The sequence below is a fragment of the Dasypus novemcinctus genome, chromosome 13 (genome assembly GCF_030445035.2).
Source record: "Dasypus novemcinctus isolate mDasNov1 chromosome 13, mDasNov1.1.hap2, whole genome shotgun sequence".
Taxonomy (NCBI): domain Eukaryota; kingdom Metazoa; phylum Chordata; class Mammalia; order Cingulata; family Dasypodidae; genus Dasypus; species Dasypus novemcinctus.
Window position 1 is genome coordinate 19649236 of NC_080685.1, and position 16392 is coordinate 19665627.

General features: G+C 49.9%; 1 protein-coding gene across 1 annotated transcript in view; it reads right to left on the bottom strand.

Annotated features, from left to right (window-relative positions):
• Nucleotides 1-245: 245 nt before the first annotated feature.
• Nucleotides 246-16392, bottom strand: part of LOC101438192 (notch receptor 2) — a 146434-nt gene continuing 130287 nt past the window's right edge. The window contains exons 24-34 of the mRNA XM_012518063.4: nt 14339-14451; nt 12752-13257; nt 11032-11376; nt 10063-10205; nt 9672-9882; nt 9155-9251; nt 7984-8152; nt 7160-7461; nt 6361-6508; nt 5636-5733; nt 246-4729 (exon numbers count right to left, since the gene is read on the bottom strand). Coding sequence (XP_012373517.2) covers nt 3341-4729; nt 5636-5733; nt 6361-6508; nt 7160-7461; nt 7984-8152; nt 9155-9251; nt 9672-9882; nt 10063-10205; nt 11032-11376; nt 12752-13257; nt 14339-14451 — 3521 coding nt within the window. The 3' untranslated portion in view covers nt 246-3340. The remainder of the gene's footprint in view (nt 4730-5635; nt 5734-6360; nt 6509-7159; nt 7462-7983; nt 8153-9154; nt 9252-9671; nt 9883-10062; nt 10206-11031; nt 11377-12751; nt 13258-14338; nt 14452-16392) is intronic.

Below are 16392 nucleotides of genomic sequence, written 5' to 3' on the forward strand. Positions count from 1 at the left end.
TGTTACCAGCTATAGTTAGGACACAGAAGAGTGTCTTGCTCATGTTTCCTATTTGAAAAAAGCATGTTCTTCGAAAGTATTTACTATCTGCCTTGAGAAACAAAAAATAAAGCACAGCGTTCAGCTTTGTGAGATTCAGAGTGAAAAGAAAATGATTCCTTTCTCAGCAATGTATGACATAATGGAGGTAATGATTCCAAGGCTAGGGGCACAGGATTGGAAAATAAAAATGCAACACACTGAGCTTGACATGTAACCTTTTTTATTTTGTGATAAAAATGCTTTCATATAAATTTCATCTTAACTACTTTTAGAATAGAACTTTGAAAAGTAAAAATGTGTGCATTTTCCTAACTATATATATAGTCAGGAATATGCTGTCATTTTATTGGTTATTGGGTTTCTCATACAAACAGATATAATATCACTTTTAAGAAAAATGTACAAAAAAAAAAAAAAAAGAAAGGGAGCCATAGTACCGAACAATTCTAGTGGGGGGCTCTGGGTATATATAAATGTGTCCTCCCAAATAGTCATCATACATTCAATGTACTGGTTAAGGCCAAAATCTCCAAACCACCCACCAACATAACATTACACCTTTGGTTCTTTTCTATGCAAGAATTACAAACTAGCAAGTTTAATAATAAGATTATATAATGGATTTGAGCATCATAGCTGATTGCTTACTTTACTCCCAGCCTTTCTTTCCCTTAAACCTTATGTAAGCCAGAAAATGATGCTTGAAACAAACGAACAACAACAAAATCTATCTCCAAGGGCAGGCAGAAAAGGAGTCAAAGAAAGAATGAACTTAAAAAATAAACAACAAAAGATGTATTTGGGGGGAGGGGGTGTCTATACATGGCATAAAAAGATGTCTCACATAAAAAAAAAAATTCAGAGCCCAACTGCAAAAGTGATTCTCCACTTTACCTTTCCTTTTATTAAATACTATACAACTCTAGGGTTCTTAAAATCTACAAGACTGAGAAAATGCTTGAAAGGCAGTGTCCTCCTCCTCATCAGTGAAGCCCGTTGTCTGTTCCCTTCTCTGAAACCAAAGAATCCAAATTAAAGTGTACCAAGGAGAAACAAGCAACTGAATCCTACGTTGTGCTTGGCAACAGAGGCGGCAATGAAAGATCCAAGCCCTTGGATTAGAGGCTGATAATTTTGGAAAGTGAGGCTGGAGAAGAGTGAGGGTGGGGAAGGAGGGCAGAGAAGGGCATGTGTGGTGTCACAGAAAATGGTCCAACACACAGGTTCCCCTTCTCCAGGGTTAACAAATGGAACCAACGGCAGTACGTCACCATTAGAGTTATAAAACGTGGACACCCTTTGAAAGGTGCTGGGAGAATGTTGCTATATGAACAAAATTAATAAACTTATATCAAGGCAGAGCTCATTATTTTTGTTGGTTCAATGAACTGGGGCAGGATTGGAAAAAAAACAACACTTGTAGATGGCCATGCCAACAAACACATATGGAAAACACAGCTAAATCAGGTATGTGGAAAGCACTGACAAATGCTCCCAGCGCTGGCAGGAATGAGAGCTACTATTAAAACCAAAATCGAGTGGGCACTTAAGACTACTAGTAGCTATAAAATAACCGGGCAGAATAAATTTCCCAGTGCCCGTGGGTCTCGCAGCACCGGTGCAGAACTGCACGTCCGGCTCCTGGACCAGGCATTAGCTGACCCCAGAGAGGAATGCTTCTGCCCTTGACAGAAAGGCCAGGAAGTTGCAGAGACCATGAACACAGAGGGCAGGCTGGGCTGGGATGCAACGACAACCCGAACGTAGGACGAAAATGACAAGATTTGTAACTGTCACATTGAATGCGATTCATCCCTGGCCAGTCTGTAAATTAGTTTCCAAAAAGGGCAGGTTATGAGGAAAGTAAAAGAAATGGAAGCAACAACAACAAATAGCAAAGGCGACCCCATCGGCCCTCCCCTTTCCAATCTTCTGCAGGGCTGGTTTGGGCCCTAGAAACCTGGGCCAGGTTCTCCACTTCCTGGACTTGAACACAGAAAATCCATTTTCTCAGCAAGAATTTACCGGGTTCACCAACAACTCAGAATACCCAGGTGTGAAGGGAAGACTAGCGAACGGACCTGCAGTCAGAAAAAAAAACAAAAAGTGGAGATTGTGACCACAAAAGGCAGACCCCTAGAACTGGGGCCCTGGCAGCAAGGGAGAGTTCAGTTTTAAATGGTGAAGATACATAGCTGGGACATTTTCTTCTGAGATGTGGAGAAGGAAAGGCTTGGTAGCTGAGACTAGCTTCATCTGCTGGAAGACTGAACGAAATAGGGTAGAGGGTGGGGAAAATGAATTGCACACTGGTGGTCACAGGAATGCTTAGTTGGAAGTGAGGGGACTGGCTGGGGAGCAGCCCCTTCTTGCTTCTTGGTCATTCCAGAACTTTTTCTGGTTTAAAATTTAAACAGGTCACAGCACCCAGGCTGCCAAGGGTAAACGTTCCCACTGACTAAACCTGCAAATGGGAAAACGGCGAATACGGGTCCCTCTTCCTGGCAAAGTTTGTACGTGGTCCCTCGTGCAGACATGCGAACGAAGGTCAGCCTCTTGAAAGGATCTCTATCCCCAAAATGTGTTCAAAGAAAATTATTTTGTCCCCTTTCCCTCTAGGAATGTATGTAGGAGAATGCAAGATCTCTATTTCCCAAAGAAACATACTTGGAAGGTTTAAGCTGAGAACTGTAACCATAGTAAACTCTGTGATGAGACTCCGAGGGACACTGGGGAAAAGTAGGGAAAGAGAGGCTGAAGTTGCTTTCCTGGGCAGGAATGATTCAAAGCACAAAGCTCTTATCCTATCGCATGCTGGTCAGGCTACAACCACAGAGCGGTGCAAAGTTACAGCACCAAATGTAATCAAAAGAATTCCCGAGGATGAGAAGATGAGAAAGGACAACTCAGAATTCCAGGGTACAATTTCCAAAAGGACTCCACTGCAGAATCTTCTCACAGGTATGGCAAAAGCCCCCAGGGCTCAAAATACAGTCAAGCTGCAAGAACGTCTGCACTACTCATCTGCCTTATTCTCCAAATGAAGGCGAGGAAGCCTGATGCCGAGGCTTATCTCCATCTTGCCTTTCCACGAAGGAGCCATTGCCCCCAACCAAAGCCCTGCAGTCAAGCTGACAGAATTGCTTCCCTTGCATTATCTGAAAGGTGAGAGCATCTCCTCTCTCCTGCCTCCAGAAGGTGGTCCAGAGACTTCTTCATTTCTCTCCCGGATGGCCTTCATTTTGTTCCCCAGCAGCATGTCCGAGAGGCAGTTCTGCCGCTGCGCCGAAGCAGTGCTTCACGCGTACACCTGCATGTTGCTGCGTGCTGGCTCAGACATGTGTGCCCCGGGGCCCCGCTGACCTCCTCCGGCTCCCCCCGGAGTCGGGCTGGTGGTCACGTCTGACCAGTCAGAGGCAGAGTGGGGGGAGGAACTTGACCACTGGTCAGGAGACTCTGGGGATGGTGTCAGGTAGGGGTGCTCCCCCTGGAGGTGACCGCTGTGGCTGGGCGTCCGCTCAGCAGCGTTCGAGGAGGCGTAGCTATGCTGAGAAGGGGGAGTGGGGTACTTGCCCACTGAAGCTGGGAAAGGGTGGTAGGCTGGGAGGATGGTCTGAGCCCCCTGCCCATCCTGGGGGGCCATCATGGCAGTGGGGAAGGCCACGTTTGGTAAACGGGCCATTTCTGGAATCTGGTACATGGTGGGCAGGGGGCCTGCAACGGCCGGAGGGCAGGTGGGCTGAGGCTGAGGCGCCCCAGCTGGCTGGGCAATGCTGCCTTTGGGGATTAGCTGGAAAGTCACAATGGGGGGCAACGGCTCCCGGGGGGTGGGTATGTGCTTCCCATCGGGCGGCCTGCTCTGGGTGGTCAGGCCCGGGTGGGTGCCTTCGGCTGGAGCCAGGACCATCCCGAACATCTCGCTGTACTGGGCCTCGCTCATCTCCATGCGGTTCATCCAGTCGGCCGGGACAGCGACTGGGTGGAGCCTGCCCACGCTGCCCACGCTGCCGCCGCCCGGGGGGACAATGTGGTGGTGGGATAACAGCTGGCTCACCGAGGGGAGCACGGGGCTGGCCCCGTGGGCCAGAGGCTGCATGTCATGGAGGTTAGAGAAGGACAGCGCATGCTGTGCATGGACGGGGGCAGGCGGGGCGGCGGTGGCCAACAGGGGGTTGGGCGAGGCCTGTAAGATCCCGGGGGAGGTGATCATGGGTGAGGACGTGGTGTCGGACACATAGGTGTGGGGAGACTCCAGGGAATCGACGGGGGACAGCGTCACTGAGCTCTCAGACAGCTGGCCCTTGTCGCTCAGGGACTTCTTCCTCCTGCTGCCCTTGGCATCCTTGGCCTCCTTGGCCAGGTTAGGGAGGCTCGTGGGCATGGCGCTCTTGGTAGGGGGCCGCCGGGGCTTCTTGCCCATGGGGGCGTGCTTCAGGCTGAGGAACGCCCTGTTGGGCCCGCAGAGGACGGGGGAGAGGGCAGATGTCAGCACGGTGCCCGGAGGGCTGGGCGTCACGTTGTACTCATCCAGGAGGCGCACGATGTCGTGGTGCATGCGATCCCGAGCCACGTCGCGGGGCAGGCGGTCCAGGTGGTCAGTGATGTCCCGGTTGGCAAAGTGGTCTAAGAGGATCTTGGCTGCTTCGTAGCTCCCCTCCCGGGCGGCCAGAAACAGAGGCGTCTCTTCCTACAGAGAAAGGCCACAAGGGACACATTTTAATGACCTTCTTTAGAAGTGAGCAGCACCTCCCAGTGTCTTTACCATTGCTGCTGTTGTCACACCCCTAGGAGTCTCTTTAAACATTTTCTCCTAACTGCCCCACCCCCAGGAAATTTTAATACCAGAGACAACGCGTGTCTGTTAGGAACCCGATGTATATCTGTGCTTTATGCATGAGAAGAGTAAGTTTTTTTTCATCCCCCAAAAACCAATTTCATCACCTTGGGGGCAATATCACTCTGTCCCCACATGAAATAAAGCACATTCCTGAGCCAGGGATCCATCGACAAGAGCCCTGGGCTGTTCAAAAGAGAGTTCCAAGAGGAAAAGCAGGTACAGATAAGGAAGGCAAGAGGAGAAGAAACTAACAAGCACAGAACTGAGAAAAAAATAATTTAAAAAATGTAAAAGAAAGAAGAGGCAAAACATGTGCAAAAGAGGGAACTATAAGTAAGATGAGGGAAAAGAGGAAATGAATGAGAAAAGACCAACAAAAGAGGGGAAACATGACCAAAAACTCAAAGGGAGAAAAGCAAAGAGGGAAGCATCAGTGTCCACGGGGAAGAAGAAAGAGCATGAACTCGAGCAAAGGGCCCAAGCACGAATGGCTCAGGAGGGCGGAGAAGGGAACCATCCAGGAGCAAGGCAAGGGGGCCACGCCAAGCTGTCCAGAGGCCGGCCTGGTTCAAGCTGAATGCGGAGCGGGCAGGGCCCACTCTCCATCCCCCGGGATCGTCCCAGTGTTGTCATCAAGCCCTTTGGACCCAGTTCCTGCCAACCCACTTCCACCTTTGTCTGAGGAGGAAAAGGAGAGCTCTTATCATGTGAGGCACTGCCATGCGCGTCCTCAAGCTCAGTGCTCCCAGACTCTACCTTGTTATCCTGCATGTCTCGGTTGGCCCCGTTTTTCAGCAGCAAAAGGGTTGCCTCCACATTATTGACAGCAGCTGCCCAGTGGAGAGCAGATTTTCCTGCAGGGGAAAAACAGCTTTATAAGCAGAGCAGAAGGACACGGCCTACGCTAAGTATAAGGAAGCACCATGACTTGTGCAAGGAAACCTGCTCTCCCCAGAGTGCTGTAGGAAGCTTGCAGAGCCGACAGGAAACACCAAAGTAATGTCTACCTCACCCTCTGTTCCAGGAGCAGCCTTTGGAAGACTTCTAAGGAACAAGGGCCACGTGTCTGTGGTACCATCTCCTCCTCTGGGCAGACTCTACCAAGCACACACTAAAGGCAATGCCTTATTTCTTACACGAGACTGTGGATTTAGGCTCTCCCACAGCCCTCCTAGTGAGGTCAGCTTTCACTGAGACCTCATTCCAAGAGCGGGACGCTCAGGAGCCCACACAGGCAAGCCTTTCAGGGACCTGCTTTGAGGGCCAAGAACCCTCACCAAACATCCTTTCTCACCCTCATCTAGGGAACTCCCACTGCCCTAGTGCTCTAGGCTCAATAAATACACATGAAAAGGAAGAACGAATGAAGGGCTCTCCAGTGCATCTGATCTGAGACAGTTCTTTAAGGATCACGTAACAATCCTTTTCCTTAGAAGCAGGCTTTGCAGGTAAGATCTCAAAGTCCTGATCCTTGGCCCTACCGTGGTCATCCACTGCATTCACATCTGCCTGGCAGTTGATCAGCTCGGCCACCATTCCCTCCACGGCCAGGCGGGCAGCCAGGATCAGGGGTGTAGTGCCATCATTCATCCTGGCATCCAGATCGGTTACTCGGTTGCGGATCAGAATCTGGAAAAGGAGAAAGCACAGAAAAGAGACTCACCTGGAGGAAGGAAAATAATGAAGCAAAGAGAAGAAACAGGAGCATCAGAGCTCAGGCCCCAACATGGTGGCTCAATAAATACCTGCTTAAAGAATGAGCAAAGAAATTAAGCTCAAGGGACAATGGCCCATGGGAAATGCCATATTTCTACTTTCTAGGGAAAGAGGAGGAATGTTGGGGAATGTCACATTCTCTGACATGATGTATAGTATTAAGGCAACTCAGAATGTTTCCAACTTCCTCAAAAGGATAAAATAAAAGGGCATTCAGGTACACGGTGAACACAAGTCAAGAAAACAGACAAGGAGAGGCTGGGCACCCATCTCATGGCATAAATCCGGAGAAGCTGGCACGAGTCAAAGGCTTTGGAAGAGGGGCTGCCCTCATCTGCTTTGTTTATCTGGGAGGCAGCTGGACACAGCGGAAAGATCGGTGATTGAGATTCAGAACCAGAAGACTGCTAGCATGTTCTGCCGGCTTTATCACTACCTGTCAGTCTGCCTGCCTACCTTTCCCTGCTTCCTCACCTAGCAAGTACGAGCCCAACACCTGCCGTAACTTTCTCAAAGAACTGCTGAGTGAATTCAATGCCCTGACGTGGATAAACCATCGCTTACCTGGAAGACACCCTGGGCATCAGCTGCGACTGCAGCATGGAGAGGGCAGCGGCCCATGTTGTCCTGGGCGTTGGCATCTGCACCTGCATCCAGGAGACGCTTGGCAGCATCAGCCCTTGAGTAGCGGGCTGCCAGATGTAGCGCCATCTCGCCAGTCCGGTCTGTCTGGGCCTGGAGGCTGGCACCCTGGTAGACCAAGTCGGTGATGATGTTAGCAGAAGAGTCCTCCGCATCTTCATCTTCCTCGCTCATGTCTGAGCTGCCCCCTCGGAGAGAGGCCAGCATCAGTGGGGTACACCCGTCTGGAGCAAAAGGAAATTCAGAAAACTAATCAATTACAATTTATCACCCACTTTTTCCTCTGATAAAGTCCTCTCTGCCAAGGTAATGGTAAAATAAGAGTCTTTGAAGCTGGGGCTCTTCTTTAAATTAAGAAAACTTTTCTGTTCAAATTTCTAAGGGTGATGTTAATTGGATGATATTTTAAAATAGCCCATTTTGATGGGACCAATTCCATTAGGTACGAAGCTGTCTACTAAAGCAATTCTCCACACCTCTGCTTTGGGATACTATTTATCCTGCTTGTGTCTCACCCATTTCATCAGCCTACTTCTCTCAGCACACTGCACCTGAAGCAATGTGAAATCTTTCCCTTTCTTTTCATATTAGTTCATGGCTTCTGCAGTCCTTTATGCCGTAGGCATTTGCTTTCCTCAAGCTGACTCAGTGTCTGTGGCGCATCACCAGGTGCCAAACATGGGACAGACAACACAGAGTCAAAGGCAGACAAGGCCCGGGGAGTGGAGTGGCTGGCTGCTGCTGACCTGGGCCGCGGACATTCACATCCAGCACGTCCACTTCCTGCTCTGCCTGGGGAGGAGTGAGAGCCAAGGACGGTGTCCTGCGGATGTCTGCGGCCTCGAGGTGCTGCTGCGTCCAGGGGCGTCGATCAACCGGGTCCTCCTCTTCTGAGAGCAGAGCCTCGTCTTCAGCCTAACAAGGGAAAACAACACTCCCGCTCAGTCTAACCCACCACCAAAAACTGCTGGCAAGCAGCTGGTCGCGATTTCCCAACCCCTGCCCATCTCCCATGCAGTTAGCTCCCCTCCTGACGGGCCTCCACGCTGCTTCCCACTGCTCTCTCGTGCTGTGGTTCCCGCTTACTGCTCCTGCATCACTTCTCCAACTCTTCCACACCTCCTCATCCCAAACTCTGGGCTTCAGCCTTAAGAGGCTCCTTGGAAGACCCCCTACACACTATGGTCTTGCTTTGGGGTCTTTTTCTGCAATGTTCTCTCAATTCTTTATTTGACTCCTATTTAAAATCCTTCAAATCAAAATTGGATTTTATTGCCCGTGTTGGTCCTAAAAAGGACACAACAGCTCCCCTCCACTGAACTAGCTGTGTGTTAAGTGCTTACAGGGCACCAGATGCAGTCTCTACCCCTGAATCATAAGAATGGGCTCAGGATTCCCGCCTTTCATTAAAACCAGGGAGAGCCACTGCCTGGCAGCATATACAGACTATCACTCTACTCACATTCAGGGCACTCTAGGTATCAAAAGACAGAAATTCAAAATGTGACCAAATAGGGAAGCAGCTGTGGCTCAATCACTGGGCTCCCGTCTACTATATGGGAGGCCCTGGATTGGTGTCCTGGGGCCTCCTTGAAGGCAGGCTCGCCCACTTGCCGCGCAGTGCTGCCGGCCCACAAGCACCACGGAAAGCCGACTCAGCAAGGTGACGCAACAAAGAAAGGAGACAAGCAAAAAATGCAGAAGAATGTGCAGTAAATGGACACAGAGAGCAGGCAGTAAGCAAGCCACACGGGGGGGGAGGGGAAATAAATAAATACAGACACAGAAGAACGAACACACAGCAAATGGACACACAGAGCAGACAGCATGCAAAAAGCCACAGCAGGGAGGGGGGATTAAAAAAAATGTGACCGGATAAAACCACTGCCAGGGGTGGTTCTACCATGACCAGCTTACCTTGGGTTTCTTTGGCTGGGGCCCTTCATCATCCACCCAATGTTCACTTGTTCCAGAACCAATTAGGTTTGCCTCTGAGATTTGCACTGACAGGTTTCTGATGGAACAGGGTTATGGAGGGGAAAACAAGAGCAGGGGTTATGTCGTAAACTAATGATTTTCACCACTTTCCCCCTATGTGGCTTTAATCATGCCCAGATTTAATCAATGCCCAGAGAGAAGGGGCAGTAATTTCCACGCAGTCCCTGACCATGCGCCCTTTCCTTTCCCACTGATTGAAGAGCTCACAACAAGGGGATGTCTCAGCCCTGATGCTGAGCACCCTGGGGTACTGCAGATGAGACGCACCCAGACTCTGCTGCTTCACAGTCACCCAACAGGCATGCAGAGCCAGAGCCCCAGGGTGGTCTTGTGGGCAGGGCTCAGAGTTTAAAACTACGATTCAAGAAGAGCTGCTTTTCTATTTATCGCCGCTCACTGCTACCGTGACTAGCGGCTTACTGGCAAAGCCTCTTACTTCAGGCCCACGGCATCCTGTCCCACTGGCTCACGACGCTTGTGATTGCTGGAGTCTCGGCGAAGGGTGAACCCTTCAGGCAGCCAGAGGGAGCCGTGCTTGCGCTTTCGCTTCGCCATGATCACCCCCAGAAGGATGATAAACAGGATAATGACAACAGCAACAGCAAGCAGATAGAGGAGCTGAGTGCGTTTTGGAGCCAGCGATTCACCTGAAAGGTCAGAGATGGGGCAAGTGTGGAATAAATGTCAACTTGTCAGTATCAGCCTTGGATTCATTTAGGAGCAACTCTGCACCAGCCCTGGGAGGCGGAGGGCGGCGCCCTTTCCCCACTGCCCCGGAGGGATGCCGCTCCCCTCCACCCTCTCCCCTTAGCACTGGTGCCACTCACTGACGACAGATACGAGAGGGTATGACAAGGTGCCCTGGATGGCGTGAGAGGCCAGGAGAGCCGCTGCAGCATCGGTGTTCTTGAAGCACTGGTCTGAATCTTGAACACACTGGCGGTTGTCGATTTCCAGAAATACCTTAGAGCTATGGGATTCCGAAGGGAAAGGAGGAAAAGGGAAAGAGTGGGCAAAGTGAAGTGTACAGGACAAACAAACTGAGTCAGAAAGGGTTCCACAAGCCCTCCTTCCTCAACTTTAGAATGAGGCTCTCCACTTGACATTGCTTCCAGAAAGATCTCAGAAATTTGAGGATCCTGTCCCTTCAGATCCTAACCACTAATTCCCAGTCAAGGGATGTCTTGCCTTCCTTCATGTGGCTGATTCTAAGCCTTCCGACTTGGGGAGGTCAAGACAAAGCAAGAACACTGAGTAAAGCGGCCTTCTGAGCTCTCCTCCTCTTTGGTGATCTCCCAATCCCCTTCCCACCTGCTCATTCACTGGAACTTAACTTTATTCTAAACACCCACCCTCCCACATTTTTGGTTCATATTCTCTTGTTTCTGCACTTGTATCTCAGCTAGTGGTAGGCAGAAGGGTTGAGGGATACACCAGCAAATAGTGGGGTGTGAATGACAGAACAACTCAAGATCACTACTTTTGTCAAAGAGACTTGCAGTATAGTCAACGGGCCTTATAAAGAAAAAAGGCATTGCTTAATACAACATGCCAACGATTAGGCATGCTGGCACCTGAGGAAGACATCTCACATGCTGCCTCCTGATTATTCTAGTCCACTTTCAGGATCCCAAGGTCAAGGCAAGTCTTTGCTCTTAAACATTAAGTACTGGGATAATGGGTTTAGATCACTCACTTTGCTTTCCTATAGGTTGAGTTACGACTTCTGCGATGTAGCAGAGTGCTCAGGTTTTTATAAAATGAAGCTTTAGGAAGTTCAGTGACTGAAGACCTACCCAACCACCTCCTGTTCTTGTTCACCAGGAAGGGACCTGCGTGTCCTCTGCTTCTTCATAGCAGCTGACTTCTCACCAAAGTAGGGGAACACCATGAGGGCCCCCGAGGAGTCCTGTTTAATGCGCAGGTTGGTATGGAGCAGGGTGCCCAGTGCCCGCAAGAAGCTGCGAGAGTTCTGGAGCAGCTGCTCAGGTGGCAGCAGCACCACGATAACCAGGGTTCCCTCGGCCAGGTTCTCGGGCTGGTCGGTAGCGCAGTCCAGCCCATCCCAGCCACACTCCTCACTGTTGCATCCTTGGTCACAATGGTTGTCTTTGAAGTGGTCTGCACAGTACTTGTCATACCTAGGCAGGAGGAGGCAGAAGAGGGAAAGAGGAGGGAAAGGGGCTCAGCCGAGGCTGCAGCTCTAGTGGGTTCCCCTCTGGAACTGCTGTGGATTCTCCCACCCATCCTCTGTGCCCAGGTTGGGTCCCAGCTGCCTCCATGGAGCCTTCCCCGCACTTTCCCATCTCTGACAAGCCCATGACACTCAGCACCAGGAAGAACTCCCTGAATGGCACTTCCTGTGCTCGCCATGCTCCCCCGGCTTAGGGGCCCCGGGAAGCTTGCCACCTTAAGTCCAGTTCTTAAAGGAAACTGTGTATCCAAACAAAAATCATCTCAGTCTGTGCTGCTTCTCTTTTTGCACCCACTGCCCTGGTGAGGTATCAAAGGGCTTTAGGAAGTAAAAGGTGCCTCTAGAAACTGAATAAACAGTCCTGAACCATCAAGAGCTGCTATACAGAGGAATATTTCAATACAGCCCATTTCTTTCCTGAACAGCACTAAATTCCAGCTATGGAAGGTGGTGAGGAGGGGCCTGTCCCACTCAAGATACAAGATCTACCTTGTACAGCCTCTTCTAGTTTCTTTACCAAAGTCAAATATTAAGAAAAGGAATTCCAGGTCAAAGCATAAATGATAATGAAGCACATGCCACCACTTCGTCCTCACTCTCCCACTACCCCTTGATATTTACACCAGTTAGTATCACTTGTTCACCCCAGTTCAAAGGAAATATGAGGAGTCAGGAATAGCCTCATGGGTGCTGGCGAGCTCTTGACCATCCCCCAGCCTCAGTTTCCTCATCTGTGAAAGGGCCCTAACCACGCTCATACCTCCTAGGAATTAACTGGGGTTAAAGTTAAAAGGGCTAGCTAATATGAAAGGTCCTGTATCAACCAGAATGCACTGTAGAAAGGTACAGTAACTAGCACAATGAAGGCCAGGAGGGCTGAGGGACTTAATAGAGCTTATGCTTCCCGACAAATATCTCGAAGGGGAAAAGCAGGCTTAGGGGATGGAGCGGGTGAATGCGGCACAGACCTTTCCATCCATCCTGCAGGAAGGTTGTGACAGGCTGCCTGGGAGTGGGTGACACCACGTCCGAGAGTGACTTTCCCCAGGAGGTCGTGAGAGCAGCAGATGAGAAGGCAGAGATAGGCAGAGAGAGAGGGTGACCGTGCAACGAGCACCAGGAGACCTCGGTCAGCAAGAGAGACCACGGGGTGGTGTGCGACGGGACAAGGCTGACACTGGGGAGAAGAGCGCCTCAGGGCCCTGGTCTGAAAGGCAGAGGCAGCTTGGGCTGAAGCGCTGGAGCGGTTAGGAGCAAGAACGAGAGACTGAGCTGTGTTAGTGGCAGTCCCCGTCAGCTTCTGGGGACCCTGGGGCCCTTACTTGCACGTCTTGCTGTTCCCCTGGCACTCAAAGTTGTCAAACAGGCACTCGGCCGTGTTGCATGGCTCATCACACTGGTTGTTGATGTACTTCCAGCAGGGAAGCGTGGAGGAGCAGTTGGCCCAGGGGTCCTCCATGGTAAGGGAACAGTCGCCCCCATCCCACTGGCAGGCGTGGCTGTTGCAGGCCTCATCACAGACGCCATCCCGAGCTTTGTCAGCGCAATACTGGCTCAGACAGGTGGCGGGAGGGCTGCTGGTGGGGGCTGCATAGAGCTCGCAGTGGCTGCCCCAGAATGGCGGAGGACACTGGCAAGAGTAGTAAGGAGGCTGGCGCTGGGGGTAGCAGGTTCCCCCATGCTGGCAGGGGCTGCTGGCACAGCCCGGCTCGCAGTCCTGGGGGTTGGGGCAGAAGCAGCGGGGGCCCGAGGCAGTGTGCACACACTGCTCCCCTCGCCGACACTTCACCTGTCCGCAGCTGCTCTGGCATCTTGCCCCGGAGAATCCCTGTGGAAATCGGTGAAGAAATGAGGATGGCAGGGAGACTCTTGAGAGCCCCCCCGTTTTTCCCTCCCAGTCCCCTCGCTGTCACAGTGGTAGGGAGATAAAGACTAGACATTTCACTAAGATCCCTCCGCGTAGCTTCCTGGGCCAAGTTCTAGGGACAGACCACTTCAAGCCAAGCTACAGGCTGGGGATGAGTTTCTAAGGGGTGACTGTAGAGTTTTCTCATTTGTAGAAATTTAAGTCCACAGGTCATGGCAGGAGGAGGAGTCATCTTCTATAGGTGCCTTCTCTAGCCATCATTAGATCACTCAGATAATGACTTTACCAGGGGAAATCACTTCAGCAGTTGCAGGTGTCTGAAAAAGTTTCTCATCTCCTTTCATTCTTACGCTTCCTGCTCAGCCCAAGCCAAGATTACTGGAGGGGTTTCCTTTTGGCATCTCCCCACACATGGTGATCTCCATGCTGGGGCGGTCTCAGCCTTTGGTAGTGCCAAAAGACTTTGTACAGCACAAAGTTAGAAGTTCTGGTGTAAGAAACAGCTCAACCCCAAATGGTTCTCGGCAAAGAGAGTGAGCAGCATTTCCAACCAACTCTGGCCTGTCTTGGGCAAGATGGGACCAAAGTGTTGGAGACACTAGCCCTGATATCAAGGCAACATTCTACCACCTCTTGTGGTTCCTCCTTGTTGCTTCTGATGCTTGATAGTCACAGGAAAGGGAGTTCACTGTTTCTGGGAGAGTCTAAACAGTATGAAGTGGAAAAATCCAGGCATGTTCTTCCACAGCAGATCAAACTGAACACTCTCCACCATGGAACTCAAAAGAAACTGGCTTTAATCTCAGCTTGGTCAAGGATTGTACAAAAGACTCTGGAGGAGTTTCTTATTTGAAGTATTTTAGAAACAGTCTTAGGCCTAATGTCTTTCAACTTGGAAAGGCAGGCAGTAATCTACCCTTCTCTTGCTCTTGAATCAGAATAAAGTGATTGCACTTCCTTAAAAAAGCAAACAAACAAACAACAACAACAACAAACTAGAGGATGAGCGAGTACAGTTCTTCAAGCAGCACGGGGCACTTACCGGGGGACAACGACAAATGAATCCATCAGGCATGTTGCTCGCCACAGCACAAGTTCCTCCATTGAGACAAGGCTTCTGAGGACACACATCCATGAAGCTCTCACAGTGACGGCCTCAGGGCAGAAAAAGAGAAAGGCTTTTTAAAAGGCAGAAGTAGGAACTGTGTACTATTGAACAGAATGATGCTGGGATGTGACCTAGCCATGGGGCAAGAGGCGTGAGAGTTCAGCTCCAAGCTGAGGGGAATATGAGAAACAACACTGGCTGGATCTCAAGATGACCATCCCTGGTTCAGACTAGCTCCACAGCGCCACTCATTCTCCTGCCTACACAGGAAGGAAATTGCATGTGCATTACATGCCAAGCCAACTCACAGAAGACGGATGACTCAAATCCCCCACCCCAAAAAAAAGACATGTCAGCTATTGAAGGCACTGTTCCTAAGTCTGTATTTTGTTTACTTCATAGAAGAGGATCTACAGGCCAACACATCTAGATGGTGATTTCTAGTTTGTAGACAATTTTTAAGTGTCTCTTTACAGTCACTTTCTGGACCTTCTGTAACCTGATTGGCATTGCTTTAAAATAGAGCTGAATGTTCCCAGAGTTAGTTTTCTTTCAAAATGTTCTGAAACAGAAGGCATCTTGCAGTGACTGCCTGAATAAACTGAAACCATGGAGGAGGTGTCATGGCACAGCTGGGAATCCTGGCAAGTCACAGATGATGGTCCCGTCTCCCTATAGGGCCTGCAGTCACTTAGAAGAGATGTGCATACATGCAGAGCTCAGGGACTGATTTCCCACTCACAAGGGTGGAAGCTGCACAGACGTCATCCCCTGTCTGTGGTACACTAATTCAAGGTACTCCTTCTGCACTCCTCCTTGCTCCTGGTTTCCCTTACTGGGTAAGTGCTTGTGCACTGCCAGGTAAAGGGGGCCAGAGAGGTGACGGAAGGAGAAGGAGCCAGCTCTATGCCTCTGCTCTCCCAAGCACGCTGTGGCTAATATGAGACTTGGGAAAGATGGTGCCTAATTTTCCTGTCCCACACTGCCCCAGGATGTATAAGGGCCACAGTGGATTCTCTCTTTTTATATTATTGCACCATGCAGCTTCCCTATCTCAAAATCCCTCCTTCTCTCTGTGAAACTTCAAGGTTCTTAAGAGTAGCATATCTTTAAAACTGGAAGGAAGGGAGATAGAAAATGGGCTCAGGATATAGCAGAGTCCAGCTTGCCAAATTATTAGTAAATAGACTAATATAATATAATAGTAAAAATTAGTAAATAGACTACCACAGCCTAGTTCCTAACTTAGCAGTCTAATTATAACATAAGAGTGAGAAATACTGGTACAGTACAAAATGTGGAATCACCCCAGAAAATGCAAGACAGATTTCAAATCTGGGTATTGGATGATACTACCACCTCTAGAAACAAATATTTAGTACCAAAAGGCCACCGAGCTGCCCCTCTCCAGAGGTGAGCAATAGCTGCTTATGATAAAGCTGCAAAGGCAGATCTTGGTCATTTTTATGTCCTCTGGTGTAAAAAGAAGCTTGATAAGCCTAGGAGCACAGGCAAGTCTAAGCTGTGCAGGGCACACTTGGGACTATGGAAGTTTCCCAACATATAGCCCCATGAACTAATTTTTGGCCAAATCTCCCCAACTTGGACCTATTCCCCAGAAGTGTCCCAGAAGGTCCAAGGTTCTCGGGGATGCAGAGGCTGAGAGCAGGTGCCGATGGCAGGAACGAACCAGTAACTAACTCAAGTCATTGCATGCCAGAAGAAGCTGGGTGTAAGGTTCGGATGTAAGGTTCCTGAAAACAAAATGTTATTTTGCTCAACTACTCTTGGCACACTGTTATTTTTCTATATTCTGACTATGGCATCATAAAATCAGTATATACAAAAGGGGATGCATTCAATCTTAGCAAAAATAAAAGAGCTTGCTTATAACACTGCATGGAATACAGACTTTGGAGAAAATCGGGCTAAGTTAAGCTAAGTCCACATACAAGAAGGGCTTTACTTGGTCTGGGCCAAGTCACACA